At 40.9% G+C, this 27,144-nt stretch overlaps 1 protein-coding gene across 3 annotated transcripts in view; it reads left to right on the forward strand.

Moving 5' to 3' along the window:
* The first annotated feature begins 477 nt into the window (after positions 1–477).
* secisbp2l (SECIS binding protein 2-like) overlaps positions 478–27,144 on the forward strand; it is a 78,743-nt gene continuing 52,076 nt past the window's right edge. For 2 of the 3 annotated variants that reach the window (XM_085968685.1, XM_085968686.1), the window contains exon 1: positions 478–725. In XM_085968685.1, the coding sequence (XP_085824811.1) occupies positions 702–725 (24 nt within the window). In that variant the 5' untranslated portion in view covers positions 478–701. Of the gene's footprint in view, positions 726–23,939; positions 24,034–27,144 lie in introns of all 3 variants that reach the window. The other variant, XM_085968687.1, reaches the window with a different exon arrangement.

A 27,144-nucleotide genomic window follows, 5' to 3' on the forward strand; every position in this document is an offset into this window, starting at 1 on the left:
ATCCTCGGTTCCGAGGGACTGCCTAAGAAGAAGGAAGACATAGTAAATCCATTACATTCATTGACCACAATAAAAAGGATAAAGCTTCAAAAAACAGCTTTACGGTCAACAATATAAATAGAATAATAATTTTTTTACAGGTATGTGTGTGTTTATTAATTCTCCTAAATCTCCAACTGCCTGACGCCTAATCTTTGACGCGGGCGGACGCACAAAGACACTTCCGGGTTCCACCCTCTGTTGACGTGTAGCAGGTCGCGCGCTGCCTTTTGTCAGCGACGGATTCGGTTTCGAGGGGAAGAGGACGGTCGCGCATATTGATCGGCGCGGCTCGCCGTCTGCTGGTGATGCGAAGGGGGGGCGGGGTAGGGGCCAGAGTGACGGCTCGAGCGGCGGGGGGCGGGGCCGAGCTGAGCTTGCGCGAGCGGCGGAGGGCGGGGCCGAGCTGAGCTTGCGCGAGCGGCGGAGGGCGGGGCCGAGCTGAGCTTGCGCGAGCGGCGGGGGCGAGGGCGAGCTGAGTTTGCGCGAGGCGGACGGAGTCGAACCCCGCCCGACAACATGAAGCCCGCACTCGGCCTGCCAGCGGCGAGCGGCTCCGTCTGACAGCGCCTGACACTCACGGGGCGCCGGGGGTGGGGGTAGCGGTAGCAGCAGCAGGAGCAGGAGCAGCAGCAGCCGCAGCCTCTGGCAGCGGAGCGGGGATGGAGAAGAGCGAATCGGCGAAGGTAAACCCATTAATCGGCGTGTGTGTGTGTTTATATCTCGGGCGAGGGGAGAAAGAAGAGGCGACGTTGGTTTGTTATCGGGCGGACTTGTTTTGTTTGTGTTGGGGAGGAGGCCGGGCCTTGTAGCGGCCCTGAGTGGAAAATTTCACCACGATCTGAGGTCCCACAGCAACCGGCTCCCAACCCCGCGGGCGACTGGATTCACAAGCCGCCTGCGGGCAGGTTCGCCTGGCTGATGCCTTGTTTGTACTTTTGTGGCGGACTTTAGTAAGAAGTTTGCTCATCTGTCGCTTAGATTCTTCCCCTACTTTTTTTTTAATAAACCATCACTCTTTTGTTTCTCGTTAAGAAATGTTAATAGGATTTTTGCAAAACGCAACATGCAAAAGGACATTTAAAAATATCACTCAATTTGTACCTTATTGGGCTTTAATCGCTATACAGTATGCTACAGTTCTTTTTTATAAAAAAAAAACTAGGGCAAGTGCAATCCACAAGAATCTAAATTGTAATAATTGAGAAAAGACACTTGTCTCATGGACAAGCAATCAGGAAAGTCACTTGTCTGGTATATTTTCTGTTTCAGATGCAACAAAAATAGAACTGTTTTGTAAATTCTCTTGTCACTGTCCAGCTGAGTTATAGTATTAGTTTTTCCCCTTACAGCATCTAATCCTATGTACCTGTCATGAATGATAAACTTGTTATCTTAGGCTATTTTATCAGTAGCATTCTGGCTAGGAATGTGGCATAACTGGTGCTGCAGGAGGTTAGAGCATAAGGAAATAAGTGAGTAAATAAAGAATTAAAACTATTTTGCATTGTAATGTGGTGGAACCTGATTAAAGTTCTTGATATAATGAAGCTATTTTGTAGTGGAATATATTTCACTATGTAACTTAAATTGTAAATGTTATTCTAATCGAAACTCTTGCCTGTTTGCTGGTAAAAATCTGAATTTTCAATTGTTTAATCTGAGAATGTGAAAAAGCACACTTGAGATTCAATAAAAAAATTGGTACCTCTGGTCGAGTCACCTAATTTCTGTGTTGGTATTCAACCACTTTATTACTCAGTATCTCAGTACTATAGAAGAGCTGCTTACACAATTGACTGTCCCAGATTAAAATGTTAAAAACAACCTCTATGTAGTGTATCTTGTTAGAATTGGGAGATTTTAACTCCTTGCCATATCTTTCAGGTTAGGGTTTTGTGTTTTAAAAATAAATAAATATGGAGTTAATTAGCTAGCGTTGAAGTTATTCTTGAGTAAACGCTGGGCTTGTATCCAAGTTAATGCAGCAGAGACATTGAATTCACATACTAATTCTACTGAAATTGAGAGAGTACAATGGCAACATGTTCCCGTAAAGGTCAAGGGTGGGACCAACAAGCCCAGGGAACTTTGGATGTCAAGGGATATACGAGAATGGATTAGGAAAAAAAGGGGGGCTTTTGGCAGATACAAAGGACTAAAGACAGAGGAAGCCCTAGAGGAGTATAAAAAGTGCAGGGGGATACTTAAAAAAGAAATTAGGAGAGCGAGGAGGGGCCATGAAATAACACTGGCGAGCAAAATAAAGGAAAATCCTAAGGTGTTTTATAAGTATATTAAGGGCAAGAGGATAACTAGGGAAAGAGTAGGGCCCATTAGGGACCAAAGTGGCAATCTGTGTGTAGAGCCAGAAGATGTAGGTGGGGTTTTAAATGAATTTTTTGCATCTGTGTTCACTATGGAGAAGGACGATGTGGACATAGAAATCAGGCAGGGGGACTGTGATATACTTGAACATATTAGCATCGAGAGGGAGGAGGTACTAGCGGTTTTAGCAGGCTTAAAAGTGGATAAATCCCCAGGCCCGGATGAGGTGTATCCCAGGCTACTATGTGAGGCAAAGGAGGAGATTGCAGGGGCTCTGACACAAATTTTCAGAACCTCTCTGGCCACGGGATGTGCCAGAGGACTGGAGAACAGCTAACATAGTACCATTATTCAAGAAGGGTAGTAGGGATAAACCAGGGAATTACAGGCCAGTGAGCCTAACATCAGTGGTAGGGAAATTATTGGAAAAAATTCTGAGGGACAGAATTGGTCTCCACTTGGAGAGGCAGGGATTAATTAGGGATAGCCAGCGTAGCTTTGTCAAGGGAAGATCATGTCTGACCAATTTGATTGAATTTTTCGAGGGGGTGACTAGGTGTGTGGATGAGGGTAGTGCAGTGGATGTGGTTTACATGGATTTCAGTAAGGCTTTTGATAAAGTCCCGCATAGGAGACTGGTCAGGAAGGTAAGAGCCCATGGGATCCAGGGTGCCTTGGCACATTGGATCCAAAACTGGCTTAGTGGCAGAAGGCAGAGGGTGATGGTGGAAGGTTGTTTTTGTGACTGGAAGCCTGTGTCCAGTGGGGTACCGCAGGGATCGGTGCTGGGTCCCTTGCTGTTTGTGGTCTACATTAATGATTTGGATGTGAATGTAAAAGGTATGATCAGTAAGTTAGCAGATGACACGAAAATTGGTGGGGTGGTAAATAGCGAGGCGGGAAGCCTCAGGCTACAGGATGATATAGATGGGTTGGTCAGATGGGCGGAACAGTGGCAAATGGAATTTAACCCTGAAAAGTGTGAGGTGATGCATTTTGGATGGACTAACAAGGCAAGGGAATACACAATGAATGGTAAGACCCTAGGAAAGACAGAGGATCAGAGGGACCTTGGTGTGCATGTACATAGATCCCTGAAGGCAGCAGAACAGGTGGATAAGGTGGTTAAAAAGGCATATGGGATACTTGCCTTCATTAGCCGAGGCATAGAATATAAGAGCAGGGAGGTTATGATGGAGCTGTACAAAACACTGGTAAGGCCACAGCTGGAGTACTGTGTGCAGTTCTGGTCGCCACACTATAGGAAGGATGTGATTGCTTTGGAGAGGGTGCAGAGGAGATTTACCAGGATGTTACCTGGGCTGGAGTGCTTCAGCTATGAAGAGAGGCTGGGGTTGTTTTCCTTGGAGCAGAGAAGGCTGAGGGGGGACCTGATTGAGGTATACAAAATTATGAGGGGCATAGATAGGGTGGATAGAAAGGAACTTTTCCCCTTAGTAGAAGGGTCAATAACATAGAAACATAGAAGATAGGAGCAGGAGTAGGCCATTCGGCCCTTCGAGCCTGCTCCGCCATTCAATGTGATAATGGCTGATCATCCAAATTCAGTACCCTGTCCCTGCCTTTTCCCCATATCCCTTGATCCCTTCAGCCTCAAGAAACATATCCAACTCTTTCTTGAATATATTTAATGAACTGGCCTCCACCGCCCTCTGTGGCAGAGAATTCCACAGGTTCATCACTCTCTGGGTGAAGAAATTCCTCCTCATTTCAGTCCTAAATGGCTTACCCCTTATCCTTAGACTATGACCCCTGGTTCTGGACTCCCCGGCCATCAGAAACATCCTTGCTGCATCTAGTCTGTCCAGACCTGACAGAATTTTATAGGTTTCGATGAGATCCCCTCTCAATCTTCTAAACTCCAGTGAGTATAAGCCCAATCGACACAATCTCTCCTCATACGTCATTCCTGCCATCCCAGGTATCAGCCTGGTGAATCTTCGCTGCACTCCCTCCATGGCAAGAACGTCCTTCCTCGGGTATGGTGACCAAAACTGCACACAATACTCAAGGTGCGGTCTCACCAAGGCCCTGTACAACTAGCAAGAGGGGCATAGATTAAAGGTAAGGGGCAGGAGGTTTAGAGGGGATTTGAGGAAAAACTTTTTCACCCAGAGGGTGGTTGGAATCTGGAACTCACTGCCTGAAAGGGTGGTAGAGGCAGGAACCCTCACAACATTCAAGAAGCATTTAGAGGAGCACTTGAAATGCCATAGCATACAAGGCTACGGGCCAAGTGCTGGAAAATGGGATTAGAATAGACAGGGCTTGATGGCCGGCGCGGACGCGATGGGCCGAAGGGCCTCTCTCTGTGCTGTATAACTCTATGACTCTAATAATGTAATGTTTGTTTGAAGCAATAAATGCTTTGAATTCAGCGTTTCTGCTTGGACTCTTGAGTTGGAACCAGCTTGAGTCCTGATGTACGAATTAAGCACCTGGGCTGCACCCTAGACCTAAAAACTGGTTGCCACTATTGTCCAATATATTTTTTGGTTTAAAATTTTGTGTAGCAACTATTATGATTACATAGTATATCTGTATTCCTTATTTATAGATTGGAATTTTGATTGTTCTTGTCTAGTTTTTGTTAATAGTCTCTACTCTGACCTTTTACATTCTGTTTATTTTATCAAACTACTTTTATGTGTGGTGACCAGAGACACATCTGGTCAAATCGCAAATAAAATACTATGCATTTTTAAACTGAATAATGAAATAGTAAGTAGAATATTGTACAGTCATTTTACATTGGTACAAAAAGCAGTACTTTGACAAACTAAATTGAAATGGCCCATAGTTGTAAATATACTTGTTAAAGCAGCAAGCAATGCTAAATGGAGAATGGAACATGATTATAGATAGTGACATGGCAAATTGTAATGCTAAATATAGTAATGTAATAACCCTTTGAAATAGTTTTCATACATAGTCCAAACTACATATTATAGTATGGGTGTTTCCTATAGTTTCTGGATTAATTTTCAAGTTGTAAATATGAGTGTTGCAACAGAGGCTAAGTGACAGTATTGACCTTTTAGAGTGCTGCAGATAAGTGATCTCATCTGGGTGCAATTGAACGGCTGGTGCCACAGGCAAGGTAACTTGTCCAGTGGTGGCACTTCTGGTTTGATCTCTTAAATTATGAGAAATTTACTTGGCTGTGTCGATGACTGACTCTGCTCACAGCACCAGCACTGCCCAGGTCAAAGCCATGGCTGATATCCTTCATGACTGCACACATTGTTCCTCCATGTCCTACTCAATCTGTCCATGGTGTTTGATACAGTTAATCAGGCTATGCTCCTGCACAACTTCTTGTCCATAGTTGACATTGCCCTTGCATGATTCCACTCCTGCTGATGCCCACGCAGCCAGTGCATCTCCAGCAATAGCTCCTCCTCTTGACCCTACATAGTTACCTTTTGGCGTGCACAAGGATCCATTCTTAGCCGCTTTGACTTCCTCATCTATATGCTGATCTTTGATTGTTTCTCATAGGCAAGGGGGTCACCTTCCATTTATGCTGTAAACAACACCTAGCTCTATCTCTCTGTAGTTCCACAGAACATCTCTATGGTCAATGAACCAGAATTTCCCCCCAACTGAATACTGGAAAGACCACAGCCATTGCTTTTGGCACCTGTTCTCCTTGCCGTGGATCCTATCTACTTCCCTGGCTGTTCACTTGGGCTGAACCCGACTGTACGAAACCTCAGCTTATTGTTTGATCCAGAGTTGAGTTTGAAATGCTATATCCTATCCATCACCAAAACAACTTGCTTCCAGCTTCATAACATTACATGCATCTGCCCACTGGCAACAAAACTCTTAGCGATTCTTTTGACATTGATCAATTCCTACTTGTCAGTATTTCAATCTCTACTAACGTGAACTTGTTTAAAAACTGCCACGTGCAACCAGTCTTGCTTGAACTTCACCCACTATTTACTGACCTACATTTGCAATCTATCAGAGAAAGGGAGGATATAGGTAAGGGAAAGCAATCAGTGGTGACTCAATGGTTAGAATTAAGGAATAAGAGAGGACTTAAAAGTGTAATGGGAGTTGTCTACTGGCCTCCTGGCAGCAGCAATGAAGTGGCAGACTGTATCCATTCAGAGATTACAGAGACTTGTAGCAAAAGCTGAGTTTTAATGGGAGACTACTTTTCCTTGTTGGCCTTCGTAGCGAGAGGGTTTGAGTACAGGAACAAGGATGTCTTGCTCCAGTTGTACAGGGCCTTGGTGAGACCACATCTTGAGTATTGTGTGCAGTTTTGGTCGCCTTCTCTGAGGAAGGATGTTCTTGCCATTGAAGGAGTTCAGCAAAGATTCACCAGGCTGATAACCTGGGATGGCAGGAATGACGTATGAGGAGCGATTGGGCTTGTACTCGCTGGAGTTTAGAAGAATGAGAGGGGATCTCATTGAAACTTTTAAAATTCTGACAGGACTGGCCAGACTAGATGCAGGAAGGATGTTCCTGATGGTCGGGGAGTCCAGAACCAGGGGTCACAGTCTAAGGATAAGGGGTAGGCCATTTAGGACAGAAATGAGGAATTTCTTCACCCAGAGAGTGGTGAACATGTGGTATTCTCTACCACAGAAGGCAGTAGAGGCCAATTCATTAAATATATTCAAGAAGGAGTTAGATATATTTCTTAAGGCTAAAGGGATCAAGGGGTATGGGGAGAAAGCAGGGACCGGGTACTGAATTTGGATGATCAGCCATGATCACATTGAATGGCGGAGCAGGCTCGAGGGGCCGAATGGCCTACTCCTGCTCCTACCTTCTATGTTTCATACAGATTGGTAAGAGTAGCTCAAGTCAGAAAGGTAGTGAATTTCTTGAGTGCATTCAAGATGGTTCTAGAGCATATTGCTCCAGAAAACTAACAAGTGGGCAGGCCATACTACATTTAGTAATGATCCAGACTTGGTAAATAATCTAATATTGTAGTAAAGGAACATTTATTGAACGGTGATCATAATATGCTCAAATCCAATGTTGGGTTTGAAAAGGAGAAACTTAACACAGTGACTAAGATTCTAGATTTTGGTAAGGCTAACTTTAACAGGATGAGACTGACGACAGCAAGCTGGTTGAAACTGTTATTGGGTAAAACTACAGTTGAACAGTGGGAAGTGTACAAAAAATAATTTAGTTTAATACAGGACCAGTATATACTCCTAAAGGGCAGGAGCTCTATTTACCAAATAAAACAACCATAGCGAGGGAAGATTAACAGTTTTTACAATTATATTAGAAAAAAGTGCAGTGAAGGGTAATGTGTGCCCTTTAAAAACCGATGTGGTTAATGCTGCAAATGAAAATAAGGAAATGGCAGACTTGTTGAATAATTACTTTGTGTCAGTCTTCAATTCAATTCAATTTTATTTGTCATATATGCAGCAAATGTGTGTACTGCACAATGAAATGTTGATTTTTACGAGTTCACAGTAGAGGAAGAGGATAATATATCTGACATTTCAGGGGAACTAATATGGCCCTGAAATTGCAGTCGACAGCGTAACTAAGGAGTACACCGCCGGCCTCCGAAAGAAATCTGCACTTACCTGGTGTGAGGACCCATTTGAAAACTTGCGTTGTTTCGCTGCGGAGTTGAATGCAGCGCACGTAGTGGCCTACGGGTCCCAGGGACGCATCGTATGCATAAGCGTACCTGGGATCACGTGTAGCGGTGTGCCAATCCGGAAACAGTAATCTCCGATGCCCAGTCGTGATTTTTTAGTCTCACTCACTCCAGTTATTTATATTAATAAATAAATAAATAAATCAGTCTCTCACTCACCCCAGTTATTATAGTAATAAATAAATCAGAGTCTCATTTTTGGTAGATTGTTTTCACCCTTTGCCTATTATTCTCCGTGAGTTGTGTTGGGATCTGGAGATAGTTAGGTGGATATAGATATTTATTTTGAAGAATTTTTTTATCACGACAAGTGTGTATATTTCAAGCTGCTGCATATCCCCCCCCTCCCTTTTCACTGTGCAAACAGGCTCCTGTGCCTGTTTGCACCAGCCGTAAAATTTTCCTGTATAATTGCTGGGCAGTTTTGGTGGGCAATTAGCCCAACTTTGCACTAGCAATAAGGATTTCACAGTCGCAGCGCTTATCTGTCAAGTCGGAACTTGACAGATTGCCAGATCGGGATTTAGTGCATGCGAAAATCCCAAACTTGCGGTCAATTTCAAAGGCGGTATGATGGCATACTCTGAAAGTACACCGTCATGCCGACCGCAAATTCTGCCCCATTGAATCAAGGACTGGAACTCACTAAAGTTAACGTAAGCAAGCAAACAGTATTAGGCAAAATAATGGCACTAAAGACTGCCAAATCCCCAGGACCTGATGGTTTCCACCCCAGGGTTTTAAAGGAAATGGCAGATGGTTTAGCCCTAATCTTTAAAGGCGCTCTCGATTTCAGGAATTGTCCCTTTTTAGATTGGAAAATTGCAGTTGTAACTCCATTAAAGTTCCACATAAGAGACTTAGCTTAAAATAAAAGCTCATGGAATTGAGGCAAATTATTGACCTAGTTAGGAGATTGGTTAGGTGGTAGATGTCAGAGTAGGGATAATGGATATGTACTCAAATTGGAAGGAAGAGGTTAGTGGTACCCCACAAGGATCTATACTGGGGTCTCAACTATTTACTATATTTATTAATGACTTGGATAAAGCAATAGAGAGCCATATATCCAAGTTTGCTGATGGCACAAAGATTGGTGGCATAGTAAGTAGCGGAGACAGGAGCATAAAATTGCAGAGACATTGATAGATTAAGTGAGTGGGGAAAACTGCGGCAGGTGGATTTCAACACGGGTAAGTGTGAGGCAGTGATCCCTGTAATTTTTTAGGGCCGCGTGGTCCATTCAGAATTCCGCGCATGTGCAGTTTCTTCAATTTAAAAGCCAGCTCACCGGCTGTGGTGGATCCCCAGGGCACTGCACAGCCACGTAGCTTAAAGAACACATTGGTGTGAGGTCATTCATTTTGGACCAGAAAGGAAAGATCGGAATATTTTTTTAAATGGTGAGAAGCTAGGAACAGTGGAGGTCCAATGAAATTTGGGAGTCCATGTACACTGATCACTAAAATGTAGTTCAACAATTTCAGATCATAACCTCGGCCCCCATCACATTTTTACTTAATTTTTTTCCCACCCCTTTGTTTTGGGTTTTCCCTCTCTTCCCCCCCCCCCCCCCCCCCTTCCTCTTTTTTTTTACATGGCAGCTGTCTCTCATTCTGCCAGTACATTTCACACCTAATCTGAGCTGTCTTTTGTCTCTTTACTAGTCCTACCACCATCTTGTCTCGTTTTGAATACCTCTTAATGTCTATTCACTTCTTTTGTTCCCTCCCCAGCCCTGCCTTTCAATCTATTTCATTTCCTTTCCAGTTTTGAAAAAGGGTTCGACCCGAAACGTCAATTCTAATTTCTCTCCACGGATGTCGCTGAGTTTTTCCAGCATTTTCTGTTATTACTAAAATGTAGTAGTCAGGTACAAAAAATAATCAAAAAGGCTAATGGAATGTTAGCATTTATATCTAGAGGGCTACAATTTAAAGGGGAGGATGTTTTGCTGCAGCTGTACAAAGCCCTGGTTAGACCACATCTGGAGTACCATGTACAGTTCTGGGCACCGCACCTTGGACAGGATATATTGGCCTTGGAAGGAGTGCAGCGCAGATTCACCAGAATGTGACCAGGGCTCCAAGGGTTAGATTATGAGGAGAGGTTACATGAACTAGGCTTGTATTCCCTGGAATATAGAAGGTTAAGGGGTGATTCGATTGAGGTTTTTAGGATTTTGAAAGGAATTGATTGGGTAGATAGAGAAACTTTTTCTACTGGTGGGGGAGTCTAGGACAAGGGACATCCGAGCCAGGCCATTCAGGAGAGAAGTTAGGAAACACTTATTCACACAAAGGGTGGTAGTAGTTTGGAACGCTCCCACAAAATGCAGTAGATGCTGGCTCAATTAATAATTTTAAATCTGAGATCGATTTTTTACTAGCCAGGGGTATTCAGGGATATGGAGCCAAGGCGGGTGGATGGAGTTGGAATACAGGATCAGCCATGATCTCATTTGAATTGTGGAACAGGCTTGAGGCGGTAAATGTTCTGCAGCTTTGCATCTCTTTTCTGCTTTGAAAGATTAGCTGTGGAAGATAGGGCAAGGAAATGACTGATGCATTGGTCATTTTTTCGAAAGTTCTCTGGATTCCGGACTTGAGCATTTGGATTGGAAAATTGCAAATGTTACTCCATTATTTAAGTAGTGAGAGGAGGAGAAACCAAGTAACTACAGATCTGTCAATTTAACACCAACTGTGGGGAAGTTACTGAAATCTATCATAGACAGAGTGACTGAGCACTCGGGCTAGTATCAGCTGATCAGAGTCAGCATGGATTTGCGACGGGTAGAGTGTGTCTGACTAATCTAGTTAAATTTTTTGAAGAGGTAACTAGCATGGTGGACAGGAGAGTGTATATATTGGACTTGCAGAAGGCATTCGATAACGTTCCACGCAAGTGATTAGAAAAAATAAGTGCACGCAGAATTGGAGGTAACCTTGTGACATGGGTTGGGAGGTAGGAGACAGAGTAAGGATAAAGGGAATGTTCTCTGATTGGGATATGACAAGCAGTCTTCCTCGGGGATCTGTACTGGGGGCTCATCCTTTCATTGTATATATATTAATTACTTTGAAGGAGTAGAGAGTTGTATAAAAGTTTGCAGATGACACTAAGTTAGGAGGTGCAGTAAGGTGTGTAGCCAGCAGCAGGAAGTTAGAAAAGGGACTTGCAGACTAAGTGAGTACACAAAACTATAGCGGATGGAGTTCAATGTGGGGAAGTGTGAGGTCATCCACTTGGCTATGACTGGGACAAATTTAGAATATTTTCTTATTTGCGAGAGGCTAGGAACTGTGGAGAGCAAAGGGATTTAGGTGTCTGCATACACAAACTCAAAGCTAGGTGCAAAGATTAATCAAAAATGCTCATGGAATGTTGGTCTTTTTCTCAAGGGGGCTGGAAAACAAAGGGGAGGAAATGATGCTTCAGGTGTACAGTGCCTTGGTCGGACTGCACCTGGTGTACTGTGTTCAGTTCTGGGCACCGAACCTCAGGAAAGATCTATTGCCCTTGGAGGGGATACAGTGCAGATTCACCAGAATGATGACCAGGCTTAAAGGATTAAATTGAAAACAAGTTGCATAAATGTGGCTTGTATTGCATTGAGTTTAAAAGGTTGACGGGTGATCTGATCGAGGTGTTTAAAATGATAAAGGAATTCAATAAGCTAGATGCACAGAGAAACTAGAATGTCCATGTAACTCAGATTTAGAATTGGAAGCCCCACATTCTTTGTTGGATGGAGACTATTTGTATAATGTAGAAATAGTTGTCACATCCCCACACATGGTATAAAGAGATGATACTCCAAGCTAAATTCTTGTATCTGATATTGTATTGTACGGGATAGTAGAAGGAGCTTTAGTCTTGATGCTTGTATTTTCAGTGTTAAACCAATTTCTATTCATTTGCCGTGCTCCCCTAATCCTAATTAGTTTTGCGAGGCATTCCCAATCTAGAATTCACAGAAACCTTCAGATTGTTGTGATCTTGCAAGATTTGGTGTTCTCTTTAGCCGTATGTGAGGTTGGGTCTGGTGCGGTTTTGTCCCCCCTACCCGGGACCCCATCCTGCTTCACTGGAATTTCTGGGTTTTTTTTCCATGGAATCTGCCCTGTCTCCTCAATTTTGGCAGATTGACATATCCTTGGCCCTTCTGTCCAAGTGGTCTGTTACACTGGCTTGATCTAATTCAAAGGCAATGCTCCCAAGACTACCAGGGTTCCCATACCCTATTATAAGGGGCATCTCTTCAAAATAAAATACAAGGTTTGAACAGTAACTGTTCACTTTAAATAAAAGAAAATGTTTATTTGTACAAGTTTTATTTTTGTGTTTTGTTTAAAATTGCAGTATTAAAAATAACTATAAAACCGGTAACAGAAATTAAATAACTGCAAAAGTTAATTTGTAAAGCTGAAATTCCTAACTTTCCACCCACAAAATGTAATCTTTTTCTCAATTTTTACTTGTGTACTTTTTACTTTAAAAATTAATTTCAAGTTTAAAAACACAAGCTAAAACCCTATTTGCTCTAGGTTGGTACTGTGCTCAAGTTGAGCTGGAAGGTTTGATGCAGGATGTCATTAGAAGTGTGTATTCTTTCCCTCGTGCTAAATTTGTTGAGTAATTAATAAAATACACGATTTTTTACTCTCCTCCCCCCTCGTTTCCTCACGCTTCCCCCCCCCCCCCAACCACCAAAAAAAATGCATATGCATTTCTCACCAGAGAAGATTTTGATTTGGTCCAATTTCTATAGTTAGAAATAACATTTCCAGACAGCACAACACTTCTACATGGCAAAGAGAAATGTGATCCTTGCACTTGTATCTTTAACAGTTGAAGACTCTTGCAGACTTGCTTAGCGACATAACGACATCATTGAGCGAATAGAGTCTGGTCACCACGATAATATTCCAGAAGCAAGGCTTCATCCACCACTTGAAAATACATAACTGAGAATCTGTTAGTCTTGTGAGCAGAGATCACAGATCATATTGCGTAATGTTCTCGTCTACAGCCTAGAAAATAAGATTGCTGTGTGCTTCCCATCCGATCATGAAAGGGTGGGCTTGAGCCAGATTGATTTAATTTCTCTGTACTGGTCATGAAAGCTGGTTATATAATACTGTACCTAGTTTTAAGAGGTAACAACATTTTTATTCAGTAAAATCTACTGTTGAGCACCAATTTAAAACTTGTTGCTTAAAAAAAATCCCGATTTAAAGCCTCAGTCCATTCTGTCCTTTTATTTGGAGATTGGCAAATCCCCTGCAGACATCCTCGCTGATGCTATTTATTGCCACTCCTTGGTTGATCCACCAAGAGAAGTATGCTTGAACAATGCAGGGAGGGACCCCCATCTCAGTCAACCTGACCACGTTGTACAACTCTCATGCAAGGGAAAAAATGTGAATCACTCCAGCCCTGGTAACTAAGCTTCAGTCTCCCAAGTTGGGAATTCTCCTGTTGTAGCTACCAAATAGCCCCAAAGATTTTTTTAAAAAATTCACGGGATGTGGGCGTCGCTGACAAAGCCAGCATTTATTGCCCACCCCCAATTACCCTTGCGAAGGTGGTGGTGAGCGGCCTTCTTGACAACTGAGTGGTTTGCTAGGTCATTTCAGAGGGGCAGTTAAGAGTCAACCACATTGCTGTGGGTCTGGAGTCACATAGCGGCCAGACCGGGTAAGGACGGCAGATTTCCTTCCCTAAAGGACATTGGGGAACCAGTTGGGTTTTTACGACAATCCGGTAGTTTCATGGTCATCATTAATAATACTAGCTTTTTATTCCAGATTTATTTAATTAACTGAATTGGTTGGGCCAAATGGCCTGTTTCTGTGCCGTATATTGTAGTCGGGTATGTCGGGATATGTTTCTGTACATTGAAATATATTTTCAGTTTTTTAAATCAAGTGTCCAATTGAAATCGCTGACTCAATACAGGTGTGACTATGGCGACAGTTTTAGTCACATGCACTAATTTTAGTAAAATACATCTTGCATGCACTCTCAATACAGGTAATTGTATTTCATGTATATATTTACTGAACAAACATCTAACATTGTTCAGTAACCAAGAAAGTGAAGCACTCTCAACGATCAAAAAACACTCTGCTTTTTGTCTTGCCATTTTACCAATGAACGCACAAAAAAAGCTTAAATTACTCATGCATACAGAATCCACATAGGAGTATTGAGATCACATGCCTAACGACAGAGTTTTTTTAATTTACTGATCAGAAATGCAATTAGCCAAATCTAAATTTCCAATTGGCCACGTGGTTACCAGCTAACATTGGATAACATTGTTTTAAATGACACGCAGTCGTGATTCAAATTGCGAGGATGGTACAGTGGCACTTTTACCAACACTGAAAGGAGTGATTTGTTTGTAAATATTTTAGTTTTGTTTGTGGAAAGTGCATCATGATTTTGAATATACACACATTGCTTCTCCTCCTGTGGAGTTGCCTTCATGATGGTATTGCTGCCCAAACTGCTTTATCTTATTTGCAGAAATTGAGAGTTAACGATCACTTGCTCAACCAGGGCTGCTGGGGTATGCCTGATGAGATTAAATTAAGTGCGTCACTGCCTGTTAATGCTCTTAGTGCAATATCTGCAAGTCCTTTTGTGCTCTAGCAATAATCAGGCCAGTCCTTGTTACACTTCTGGCAGTGTCTGTTATGCCACTTGATAGCAATATAAAATACTTCCTTTTCTGGGAAATTGAACAAACAAGATGAATTTAGCAGTGTACATTTGTAGGGATCAAAATGAACAATTGGATGTAAAAGAGTTTTCCTACAGTACTTGACTTCAAAACAACTGTGCATATGTGTGTTTTTAAAGAAAATGAATTATCCTGGGCAGGGACTGCCCCAGGACACACTATTGTAGTCTATTGAGCGTGATGCACTCAGTAAATTTATTTCAGTAATATACAAAGTGTAGAGGTGTTGTATGCACTGTAATTTTAGAAGGCTCTATTTCAGTTGGCAGAACATACCTGTTTGTAAATGCATGAATGTGTCTGTACAGTATATTATAAGTGATGGTGTAGCTGGAAAGTTCAGTAAACAGTCTGCAAGCCATTTCTGGCATGTGACTGCTTTATGACCCTAGTACTATATCTCTGAAGAAAAGTTAGCTGCATAATCTATGATTTAAAAAAAAAACTTACCTGTAAATGCTCCTTGCCTCTGATGTTGCTTTCTTCACCGCTCCCTCAGTAAAAACTAGGAAAGGAGAAGGTGGTCCTCAACCGACATCACTAAAACAGACTTTCTGGCTATTTATCTCATTGCTGTTGGACCTTACTGTGTGAAGATCGGCTGCTGTGTTTTCCTACTTTACAACAATAACCACAATTTCAAAAGTACTTAATTGGTTGTGAAACGTTTTGGTATGTTTCAAAATCATGAGGTGTTCTATAAAGGCAAATTTGTTCTTTTTTATTTCTTTCTTAGGAAGAACCCTTTCTAAAAGTCATTAAAAATAAATAAATTAATTAAAAAAAACTCTTAGCTGAGGCTAATTGTAGTGCCATTTGCTGTTTTCATTGAGCTAACTCAGCACAGAGCAGGGATGAAATTGGTCTCTCTGGCTCTGCTTCACATTTACCAATTTAGCCACCGAGACAGCCACCTTAATTATTTGTATGGAAAATTAATGGTGCAGGAATTTAACAATTGAAACCTGTGCATACTTGCATTGGAGGCAGTTCAGAGACGATTCACAGGTTAATTCCAGAGATGAGGGTGTTGACTTATGAGGAAAGGTTGAGCAGGCTGGGCCTATACTCTTTGGAATTTAGAAGAATGAGAGGTGATCTTATTGAAACATATATAAGATTCTGAGGGGGCTCGACAAGGTAGATGCAGAGAGGATGTTTCCCCTCGTGGGGAAATCTAGAACGCGGGGGCATAGTTTCAGAATAAAGGGTCGCCCTGAGATGAGGAGGAATTTCTTCTGAGGGTTGTAAATCTGTGGAATTCTCTGCCCCAGAGAGCTGTGGAGGCTGAGTCAGTGAATATATTTAAGGTGGAGATAGACAGATTTTTGCAAGATAAGGGAGTGAAGGGTTATGGGGAGCGGGCAGGGAAGTGGCTTTGAGCCCAAGATCAGCCATGATCTTATTGAATGGCGGAGCAGGCTCGAGGGGCCAAGTGGCCTATTCCTGCTCCTATTTCTTATGTTCTATGTTCTTATATATGGTGGGGTAGGGAAGTACATAACTGCAGGACAGACTTGCCTTTGAAGCCAATAAGGGATCCTCCAGAACATTTTTTGAGTCTTATTTAAAAGGTTACTTATCCAAAAATGTTAAATTTTTGGTGTACTTTTTGTAATTACATTTTTGAACATGAATGTCAGTGTTTGTTGTTGAGGGGATATACCGTCTAATGAAGAGCATGCATCCTTGGCTACCTTCCTGTCTATTGTTAAGTCCCACACCTCTGCTGCCAAGAGGGAATGCGATCTTATTGATCTATCCAGATCTTTGCCAGTGCCCTCTTTGTAGGCTGCTGGTCATAATATTTCTGTCAACATTTTCCCAACCTCCGCAGCGTGCAGGAAGATGCTGTGGCTTTTTCCTTCTCCATGCAGCACAGATCGAGCACTGGGAAATCAAACCTGCATTCTTTATTGAGATTTTACAAGTAACTGTGGTGCCCCTAACACATCTCCTGTTTCTGTTGTGTACATCAATGTAAAGGTCTCGATTTCAACTTACTACTGTGGGTCTTGTGCAAAGATGTTTTGTTTTCTGTTAAAGATTAAGGTTTCACTTTTACTGTAACACACAATCTGACTTGCTTATGAAAGAATTAAAAGTGGTGACTTTTTGCAACCGTGTGTAATGACCCCACCGGCAGTGTCTCAATGTACAAATATTAGAAATCGCTGTTTCCTTGCCAAGTTCAAGGTTAACACAACCGTTATCATAAAGTATGGATGTAAGTGAAATCCACAGGGTTTTAATCTAATGTAATTTGTATGCCTGCCAATAGAAATTGCCACTTGACTGCTAATTTTAAAATTATGTACAGCTGACTTTAATGTACATCACATCTATACAATATGCTTAATTTTGACATGTACATTTAAGCTATAAATGTAAATAATACAGCAACTTTCATTTCTGTAGCTCTCATATCATACAGAAAGAGGGCTGAGGGCAATAATGGACACCCGAGCAGGAGGTCGAGGAACCTAAAGTTTGGGCAGGGCAGTGGCATTGTATCAGCAGGTTGAAAGAATTCAGGACTACGGTCAAGCCATTTCATCCACACATCTGTAAAGTTAACCACTTTCTGTCTTGCATGCCTCACTTCTGAGCATCTTCATAATTTATTTGGAACTTTTATTTACAGCCATAAAGTTTGTTCATGTGTTACAACTAAGTTGTTTATTAAGGCTAGAAAACGTGAAAGTTTCATAGTTCAAATATCTTTGCTAATGTTGAGGACCTTTCTCAGTTGGTCACCACACCAACTCTGCTATTCTTGGGGCCTGCATGACTCATTTGAGCATCTTTAGGATTTATTCTGAACTTTTATTTAAAGCGGCAAAGTAGTTAAGTTTGTTACAGCAAAGCTCTTAGAAAACGTAAAAGTTTCACAGTTCAAATACCTCTGCTAATATATTTTATTTATGACCTAAAGTAACAGTGAAATGGTTTTGATATGTGCACGGTTCTTATTGGATGGATGTTTTATTGGTGGAGAGAGCATACAGCTAGTGTATAAAACTGAGGGGCGTGGATAGGAAGGACCTATTTCCCTTAGAGAGGTCAATAACCAGGGGGCATAGATTTAAAGCAATTGGTAGAAGGATTAGAGGGGAGTTGAGGACTTTTTTCACCCAGAGGGTGGTGGCGGTCTGGAACTCACTGCCTGAAAGGGTGGGAGAGACAGAAACCTTCATCACATTTAAAAAGTACTTGGATATGCACTTGAAGTGCCGTAACCCACAGGGCTACGGACCAAGAGCTGGAAAGTGGGATTAGGCTGGAGAGCTCCTTTTCAGCCAGCACAGACACGATGGGCCGAATGGCCTCCTGTGCCATAAATTTCTATGATTCCACAGATCATATTCATGTTGCCATGCATAGGCAATGGGAATTCAACTACATGCTTTGCTGTGGCTTTTGTAATGAACAGAGTGTTATTGTACCTTGGCAACCGACCAATTTGACCACCTACACCCTTGAGTAAATTCCTTTACATTATGTTAAGTAAGCAAGGCTCAACATTGCGTCACCCACCCGCTGCTGGTGCAGCATTTCTTCCTGCTTTGTTCTCGCAGTTGCTGAGAACCAAACGCACTGTTGTTTTATGATGGTGCTTGGTCCATCATTGCACTCTTGTGCCCCTGTATCTGATTTGTCCCGCCATCCCCATAGGTCCTACAATGACCATTTCAGTGTGGCACAAGCATGCCTTTCTTTAACAATATGCCCATTAATAAACATTACTTAAAGGAATTTTCATGGAATGAACAGGCCTGTCTTCACCAATTGTGTTCATTTTCTTTTTATATATTTTTTGTTGTTCTGTGCATCTGCAAATGACTTCAGTGTTTTAAAATCTTCCAGTACAATGACGCCTTTTAAGTTTGTTGTTTTGGCATCAAAACTGGTGCTGTAAAACGAATGCTTGAGAATCTTCTATAAAGTTCAGCATATACAGGTAATAGTGACTCCTGCTGAAATGGTTTCAGCAGTTGGTATGTAAGGTTGCAATATTTTATGTATGTTTTTTTTTTAACGTATTAGAATTTTATGTTTTGTACATGAATTTTGATGACTGAACATAATGTCCAAGTGTTTTCATTCAAGTATGTTGTATCTGTACTGTTTGTTACCTATTTCTTTAGTTTTAAAACTAGATCTTTGATTACACAATAATTGAAATTTTAGTTCTTGCCTTCTAAAGATGAACAGAAACTTATTTTAAATGTCTTCCACCATTTTTGGTTCAGCCTTTTGTGGGGATCGCATTTGATCCTTAAACGCTGATGGAGATTAATTTATTCTAAAGAATCCAAGAGTTTGAAATTTTCTGAACTTGCAGCATGTGGGAGGCAAGTGGTATTCCATTAAACATGGAATTTATTCCATGGTGGGGAGTGAGAAATAGCAAAGTAACACATGGCCAACAGAGTTGTGTAGATCCTACTCACTAGTGGGCTGAATGCCGCATTCATTAGATTGCAGTAGAACATACGTTCTGTATTGTAAATGTGGTAGAAAATATTAGTTAAATATTTTGATGTTTTAATTTTTGTAAGTGTGAAAGATACTTCAAATATCTTCTGGTGAAATGGTTTTCACTGTAGTGAAAGTATCAATCTTTGTCTGCTATTGTACAGCTCCTGATAAGCTTGGCAGAAACTGATGGAAAAGTTGCTTTCCTTCCCTCTTGACCTTGTTTGAGCAAGATACTTTTGTTAGCTCATGTTAATTTTAAAGTAAAAGATGCTGAACATTACCGACACATTAGAAACATAGAAAAATAAGAACCTGCTCCGCCATTCAATATGATCATGGCTGATCCTCTATCTCAATACCATATTCCTGCTCTCTCCCCATACCCCTTGATATGTCTCGAGCAATTAGGTCCAAGAGGTACATAAAACACAATGAGCACTGTAATATGCAAAAATATTTTAAACAGGTTAAGCTGTGCTCACAGTTTCACATTGTTTGAAGTTCCTTCTAGTTGTTCAAGTATCTGTTGTTTTTGTGACTATAAAAATCTACAAAGAAGCATTGAATAGGACATTTCACAAATTTGCTTTGTTACAAAATTAAAAATGTATGTTTTTCTTTCACCAGTAGCTTACAAAAGGTTACTCTGAAATTTTCTAGTAAAAATGGCGAATATGTAAAGTATTACAAATTGTGTTTTAAAATTAGCATTGTTAAATTGAGACATCATACCAATTTTCTTTTAATTTCACTAATAATTTAAAATGTTCTTCGCTTGAAGATATTTCACCTTTCGAGCCTGATACTACCTTTGCTACAAGTGGCTCAGTTGGTGGCACACCTGCCACCTGAGTGAGCATGAATCTCAGTAAGCTTCTCTTAGTGATGCTCTTTAATTGAATTTTTTAAAATTACCTACTTCCTGTGCATGCATGCTGATGGCCAGTTATCCAGATGTTAATGGGGTTCTCATTAGTTTTAATTATTGCTGAAAGATTGAGGTTTCTGTTGTTGACCTAAAAACCATGTTATGCAAAGTTTTTTTAAGTTAGAACATCTTGAATAGATTGTTGGATAGTAGATTTTAGTAGGTTCTCTGTCCTTCCCTACACTCTCTTCCATCCTTCAAAACAGGAGTAACCTCTACACATTTTGCAAGTTCTACATGGTATTAAAGCCATTAAAAAGATGGAACTTGCATTTATATAGTGCCTTATTAAGCCACTTTGACGTACCCCAAAGTGTTTCTCACACAATAGCCTGGAATTTGCTGTCCTGATGACGGCGAACTGGCAGTGTTTGCCGTTATTTTGCTTTTGAAGCTGACTGCAACTTCAGCATTTAGCACATGCGCAGCCTAATGCGGAAATCCTGAAGTTGCGGTCTGTCATTCACTGCTCCTCCACAGGCTGCGCTGTGCCCCGGCCGCAGAACGGACAATCGGTGAAATCTCTCAACTCATGGAAACTGATGATAAACTTCTTTTCTGCGGTAGTTACGTAGTTGAATACCCCATTAAAAGTTAGACCCAAAGGGATTGGGTGTAACCGGGGTTTTAACAGCATATTGACTGCTAAACAAAGGTTATGGCCCTGAAAAACTAATTTTAATTTTGAGCAGTGTCAAATTTATCCATTTCAATTTATATATAAAAAAAAATTTAAAGAAACTTTTAACTTTTAAATAAAACATTTTTTTTTTAGAAAGTTTGTTCATCTTTATTTCAGGTTTGCCTTTTTGCCATCCAAGAGCCCCATCTTTGTTTTGCTCTCTAACATTTTTAAGAGCTTGCCGACTTCTGGTTTGCTGTCTGAGAATTCTGTGTTTTGACTGGTTGCTTAGACAGCGTGTTGATGTCACAGCAGCTCGCACGATGGGATTCTCACTATACTCCATTGATTTGAATTATGCGTCAGAAAGCCCAAACTTCTCGACACAGATCGCGGATGTTTGTGTGAAGCTTACTTCGGGGCCAGTGATGAACGCCTTTGCTTCACCACTGACCGCAAATTCCGGGCCATGTCCTTTTGAACTACCAGACCAGGCTGATAGGACCTCCATTTAATGCCTCATTTGAAGTGCAGAACCTTTGAGAATGCAGCAGTCCCAGTGTACAAAGGTTTCAGCGCTGTACTGTTTCAACCTAGATTGTGAGCTCAAGATCTGGAATAAGGGCATGAACCCCTAACTTTCTAACTCCGAATCAAGCTGCATCAGTGTAATAGCTGTTGGCATGGCTCAGTCTTTGACCCCTACCTGTTGCTGTTCCTCCATTTTTGTATTGGCCTGTCCTTTCAGGGGTTTTCCCACTCTCTCCATGCCATTTCCGAACAGCCTCACCTGAAACATTAACTTGTACAGGAAACTTTTTTTTTTATACGGGACCGACGTGGTGCCGGTTCATCAAAAATTCCGGATAACCGAGAGCTATAGTAAAAGATACGGAGAGCTGAGAGCTCCGTATAAAGCAACAAACCCTGTTGCTTAGCAACAGGTTCAGAACAGTGGCCACAAGTTCCAAGCGTCTCTGTAGCTTAGCAACAGCTGCAGCCACACCCTTGCACAGCAACAGATTGAGGAAGGCAAGTACAATATGAAGTACAACTTACCTGAACCTACTCCTGAATTTTGCCGGTTAACTGAGATTTCCGGTTATTTAGGTGCCGGTAAATCGAAAGTTTCCTGTATTTGAATTTATATGCTGACTAATCTGTGCAATGACAACATTTTCTGTTTCTATTTCATATTGATGTTCTTTGTTTTGAGTCATGATATAAAAGGTGACTAAAATTATCTTATCCATGGTATAATGGGATAATTGAAGTTGTGAATGGGTTCTTGAGTGTATACCATTGTTTATTTATTACAGTATGCTCTTACCAGTAAAATAAAAACAAAAAGCTGCAAATCTGAAATAAAAACAGAAAATGTTGAAAATACAATGATCAATCAGCATTTATAAAGGGAAAAGACCAGTTATGATGGTTCAGGTATGTACTCTTTATCAAGACTGAGTGCTCAGAGATAAACTGGTATTTTAAGCAGGTTGGGAAAAAAGAGAGGAAAGAGGGGGTGAGAAGCAGCAACAGATACACCCTTCACCGAGTGAGTTAATGTTAAATAATCTGCAAACTGCTGAATAGAAACAGGTTATATAAAATAAAATATAATACAGACCTGTAGAATGTGCTCATAGTAAACAGGGTGAGTGAAAAGACATGTACACAAGGTCCATGTACACAAAAGCATGAGAAATAAAGAGGGGGGAAAAGCAGAAGATGTAACAGACATGAAATTAAAACAGAACATACAAGCAGAACATGGATTGTCGATCACTGAATGAAGAATGAAAAGAACTTGCATTTGTATAGCTCCTTTTTGTGACATCAGGATGTCCCAAAGCGTTTTATAGCCATTGAAGTGTAGTCACTGTTGTAATGTAGAGAAATGCGACAACCGCTTTGCGCACAGCAAGGTTGCACAAACAGCAATGAGAAAAATAACCAGATATTCTGTTTCAGTTGTGTTGGCTGAGATACATATTGACCAAGATACCAGGCAAACTCCCCCGCTCCTCTTCGCAGAGTGCCATGGGATCTTTTATGTCCACCTGAAAGGGCAGATGGGGCCTCGGTTTAATGTCTCATCTGAATTACAGCACCTGAGAGTGTGTAGCACTCCCTCAGCACTGCACTGGAGTGTCAACCTAGATTATGGGTTCAAATCTCTGTTAGGGTTTGAACCCATGATCTTGTGACTCAGTAGCGAGAGTGCTACCACTGAGCTAAGGCTGACTCGGGAAGAGAAAATGAATGGGTCCACGCTATTTCCCAGACCCCCACCCGGGTAAGGCAGATAGGGCAGCAAATTTTCATACAGCTTGATCCCACAAGCATCAATTAAAAAAATAATCAGTTAATTTGTTTTTAATGATGTTGACCTGGACCGGGAAAGCTCCTCTGCTCTTATTCTGAAGTTAATAAAGTCCGTGTGAATACTTGAGGGCTACAAAGTGTCCAGCATTCAGTTCTTCATTGTTTATGCCAGTGACTTTCAAACTTTTCTTTGTGGAGGACTCCCTGCAAATATTGATTCACTTCAGGACCTCTATCCTAATTTCTAATAGACAATGTCAGCTACCCAAAGGAAAACTATGCCAGCGTTGCAGAAAATGTTTTAGGATACTGCAATAGAAATAACATTCTAGAAAGTCAATCGACACAAAAGAAAATGCACATTTCTCAAGACAGAAATCTGACTGGCTTGGGAATCACCTGAGATTCCCTCATTGATTCTCTAGAGTTTGTGATTCCAGTTTGAAAATCTATGGTTAATAGAATAAAATATACAGTAAGTTGAGCTAGCAATGCTAACTTCAAATTGGAAACGAAATTAAGGTGTGGATTTTGGTGCAGTTTACATTGCCCCATTCTTACATGTGACATCTCCATGAAATGTAAAACATTTTCCAAGAGATATGTGTGATACGAATATTCATAATTGACAGGATTCCAAAGCAAGGTTATTGGTGTATCAGGGAAACCAGTACTAAAAACAATGAGTGCAGTTTTGAAGAAACTTTAAATTACAGATTACTTTGTAACAGGGCAAAACTACAGTATCAGAAAACACTAATGTTTTGTTTTGTTTTATTTACAGAAACTAGTAATCCAGTGTGCCAACATGTGCTAATATATAGTGAATTAGCCAACTTGATAATAGGAAGCTGGAAGGATTGTTTTGTAAATTACAGGTAAAGGATGATTTAGTTCCCCTAGACTATGCCACTGATCTCTTTCCTTGTATTCGGTTTACTATTTACTAAGCAATAGACGTGTGTGGAAAAAATACAATAAGAATTTGGCTGCATTTGTAGCTAATGAAAGATCACCGTTTGTGTATTTCACATTAGCTGGGAAGTATATAATTCGTTCATAGCATGTGCTGTCACGTTAATCGCCCTGATGTATTCAGTTGTATTTTTGTAAAATAAAAACTGTGCTGCAATGATAGCTTGACTGCAGGAAATCATTTTTATTTAAAACTTATTTTTTGTTCTATGTGTAATATTGTAATGTAACTTGTCAATTTGAAGTTTTTGCTGTAACAATCTGTACTTGATGGCTGTTCATTGTAAACTTTTGCTGCAGAACTTCTGGCTCTAATGTAGTGGCTTCCTGAACTGTAGGATTCTTCCACTTGAAATGTACTAAGTTACCTACGCCTCAAACACCCATATTTTATGAAATCATTGTAAATTTCTGCTGTAATGGTAGTGTCAAACATTTTAGCTTAATTATAGAGAGTACATTCTGCACTGTGCAGCAGTAGTAGAACCATTATGTGGTAGACTTGTAATTTTTCTGCATTTTCTGTTCTCAAGATTGCAGTATTATTGGTTGTGATGGTTCCTATAGAACTGTACACCAGTTGTCAATCACCAAATGTTGCCACTTCTATAAAACTTTAAACTGACGGTAATGGCCCGGATTTTGCGGTGGTAATGACGATGGAACTGTCAGTGTTCGCTATCATTACCCCTCTGAAATTGACAGCAACTTGAGATAAACGCGGGAATCCTGAAGTGGCAATCAGTCATTCCCTACTCCACCACAGGTTGTGCTGTGGAACTCCGCAGAGCCGGCAATCAGTTGAAATCACACAAGGCCGAAAACTTTGCGATGGAATATCGCTGTTAAAAAGCCCCAAAAACTTTAAGCCCTGTTGGAAGAGGTGTAACTGGGTTTTTAATGGCGTATTGACTGCTGAACAACAATTCTGGCCCTGAAAAACTCATTTTATTTGTGGAATAGTAAAATTTTCCATTAATATGATTAATAGTTACAAGTTTAAAATTTTTAAAAAACTTTTGATATTTCAACTTCTACCTTAATCATATGTGTATATCCTAATCTTTATTTCGCTCTCTGTAAAATTTATAAAAAGTTAATTAGAATCTGTGCAATTTACTTCCTGGTTTGCTGTCTGTGAGAATTCTTCAATGTGATTGACTGTTTAGCCAGCTTGATGACATCACTGTTGCTAGGCGCTTAGGATTCGCTTGATTTGGCACCAGATTCAAAGGTCAGGGCAGCTGAACTTGACGCCACAGAGATTGCTAGATCTTTGTGGGCAGCTTTCTTGGTGAGCGCTGTCGCTTTGCCGCTGACGGAAATTCCGGACCAATATCTTTTTTTTAAAATCCCAGATCGGTAAGATTTCAGTCCGGTTGGTCAGGAACACACACTATTTTTCAAATACAAGCCTATTTATTTCTTGAATTAAAAAGAGAATGGAAAATTGGGGGGGAAAAAAGTACATTTGTGAAAATGTAATATTCCTTAGAAATTGTAATACACTGATGTTCTCCACGGAATCGTCCATTTATGTAGTAGATTGCTATTTAATGTAGTAAATACCGATGTGAAATATATTCAGAAGGGAATTGGATCAATTCCAGTTCTGCAGGGAGTAGGTAAGATTAAAAATGGTTAGAGCGGATTGTTAAGCAGCACTTTGGTGATGGCCCAAGTTGAACGGCTGATGGACTACACTGTTAAGTTGTCCTGGGTTCCATTTTGCATAGTGCATGGCTAACCCATATGGAAGTTGCACATTTCTACAAAATAATTTCCCTAAGTCTTGTGTCTTTCAGCCCATAATTAAATAATCCCCATAAAGATGATGTTTGGCGATCTGTTTTCTTTCTGTAATCCATCATTGATCCCCCCACTCTTTGGCAGCTGCTGCCCACCATTTGATGTTTCCCTTGAATGCCCTTTTGTTACAGATGATGCAGCGATGCAACAAGAATTGATTGTAGTTGTTCCGCTAGAACATCCAAGAGATTCTTTCATCATCTTACACTTGTAATCAGCTTTTTAACTTTGTTCTCGGGAAGTAGGCAACACTGGCAAGACTGCATTTATAACCTATCATTGGTTTCCCTAAGAAGCTGGTGGGTCTTCTCCTTGAACCTCTGCAGTCCTCGAGAGGCTTACGAGGCCATTTCAGAGGGCATTAAGAATCAACCACGTACAGGAAACTCTTTTATCCAGGACCGGCGTGGTGCCGGTTTATCAAAAAGTCCGGATTACAGAGAGGTATAGTAAAAGGTACGAGAGCCCTGTACACGGCCACAGCTCCAGGCGTCCCTGTTGCATGGCAACAAGTGCAGGAACCCCTGTTACACAGCCACAGATCCAGGAACGGCCACTAATATGAAGTAAAACTTACCTGAACCTACTCCTGAATTTTGCCGGTTAACAGAGATTTCCGGTTATTTAGGTGCCGGTAAATCGAGAGTTTCTTGTATTGTGGGACTGAAGTCATGTTTAGGCCAGATGTTGCAAGGATGGAGTTTCCCTTCCAGTTGGGTTTTTACAACAATCTGGTAGCTTTTGTCTTTTTTTAGTGCTAGCCCACAAATTACTGCTTTATTGAACTCTGTTTCATAACTTGTGGGATTTGAAATTGCAGTCTCTGGTTTGCTAGACCAATATAACCACAAAGCTACCTTTGAACTTGCTTTCCCCCATGCAACTTAAAAAAAAAAGACAAAAAGCACCCTATGCATTTGCCATTCTGTGGATTTTGCTAAATTTCAGTTGGGTGTTCAATATCCCAGCCGGTAGGATCCTAATGTCAAACTTGTTAACGCGTTTGTTAATTCAGTAACGTTAAAGTAAACTTGCTGTTTATTTAGAGATGTACTGAAAATGTAACCTACGCAATCTGCAATGTGCTTCTTGATTGGGATCTTGTCTTTATTTGTCTCCTTGTTAAAAACATTATCTGAGTCAGTCTTGATAAATTTCTGCTGTCTTGCTTGCAAATATAGCCGCTTATAGCAGATAATCGCATT

The sequence above is a fragment of the Somniosus microcephalus genome, chromosome 27 (assembly GCF_052327205.1).
Source record: "Somniosus microcephalus isolate GS21.2 chromosome 27, FLI_Smic_1.0, whole genome shotgun sequence".
Taxonomy (NCBI): Eukaryota; Metazoa; Chordata; class Chondrichthyes; order Squaliformes; family Somniosidae; genus Somniosus; species Somniosus microcephalus.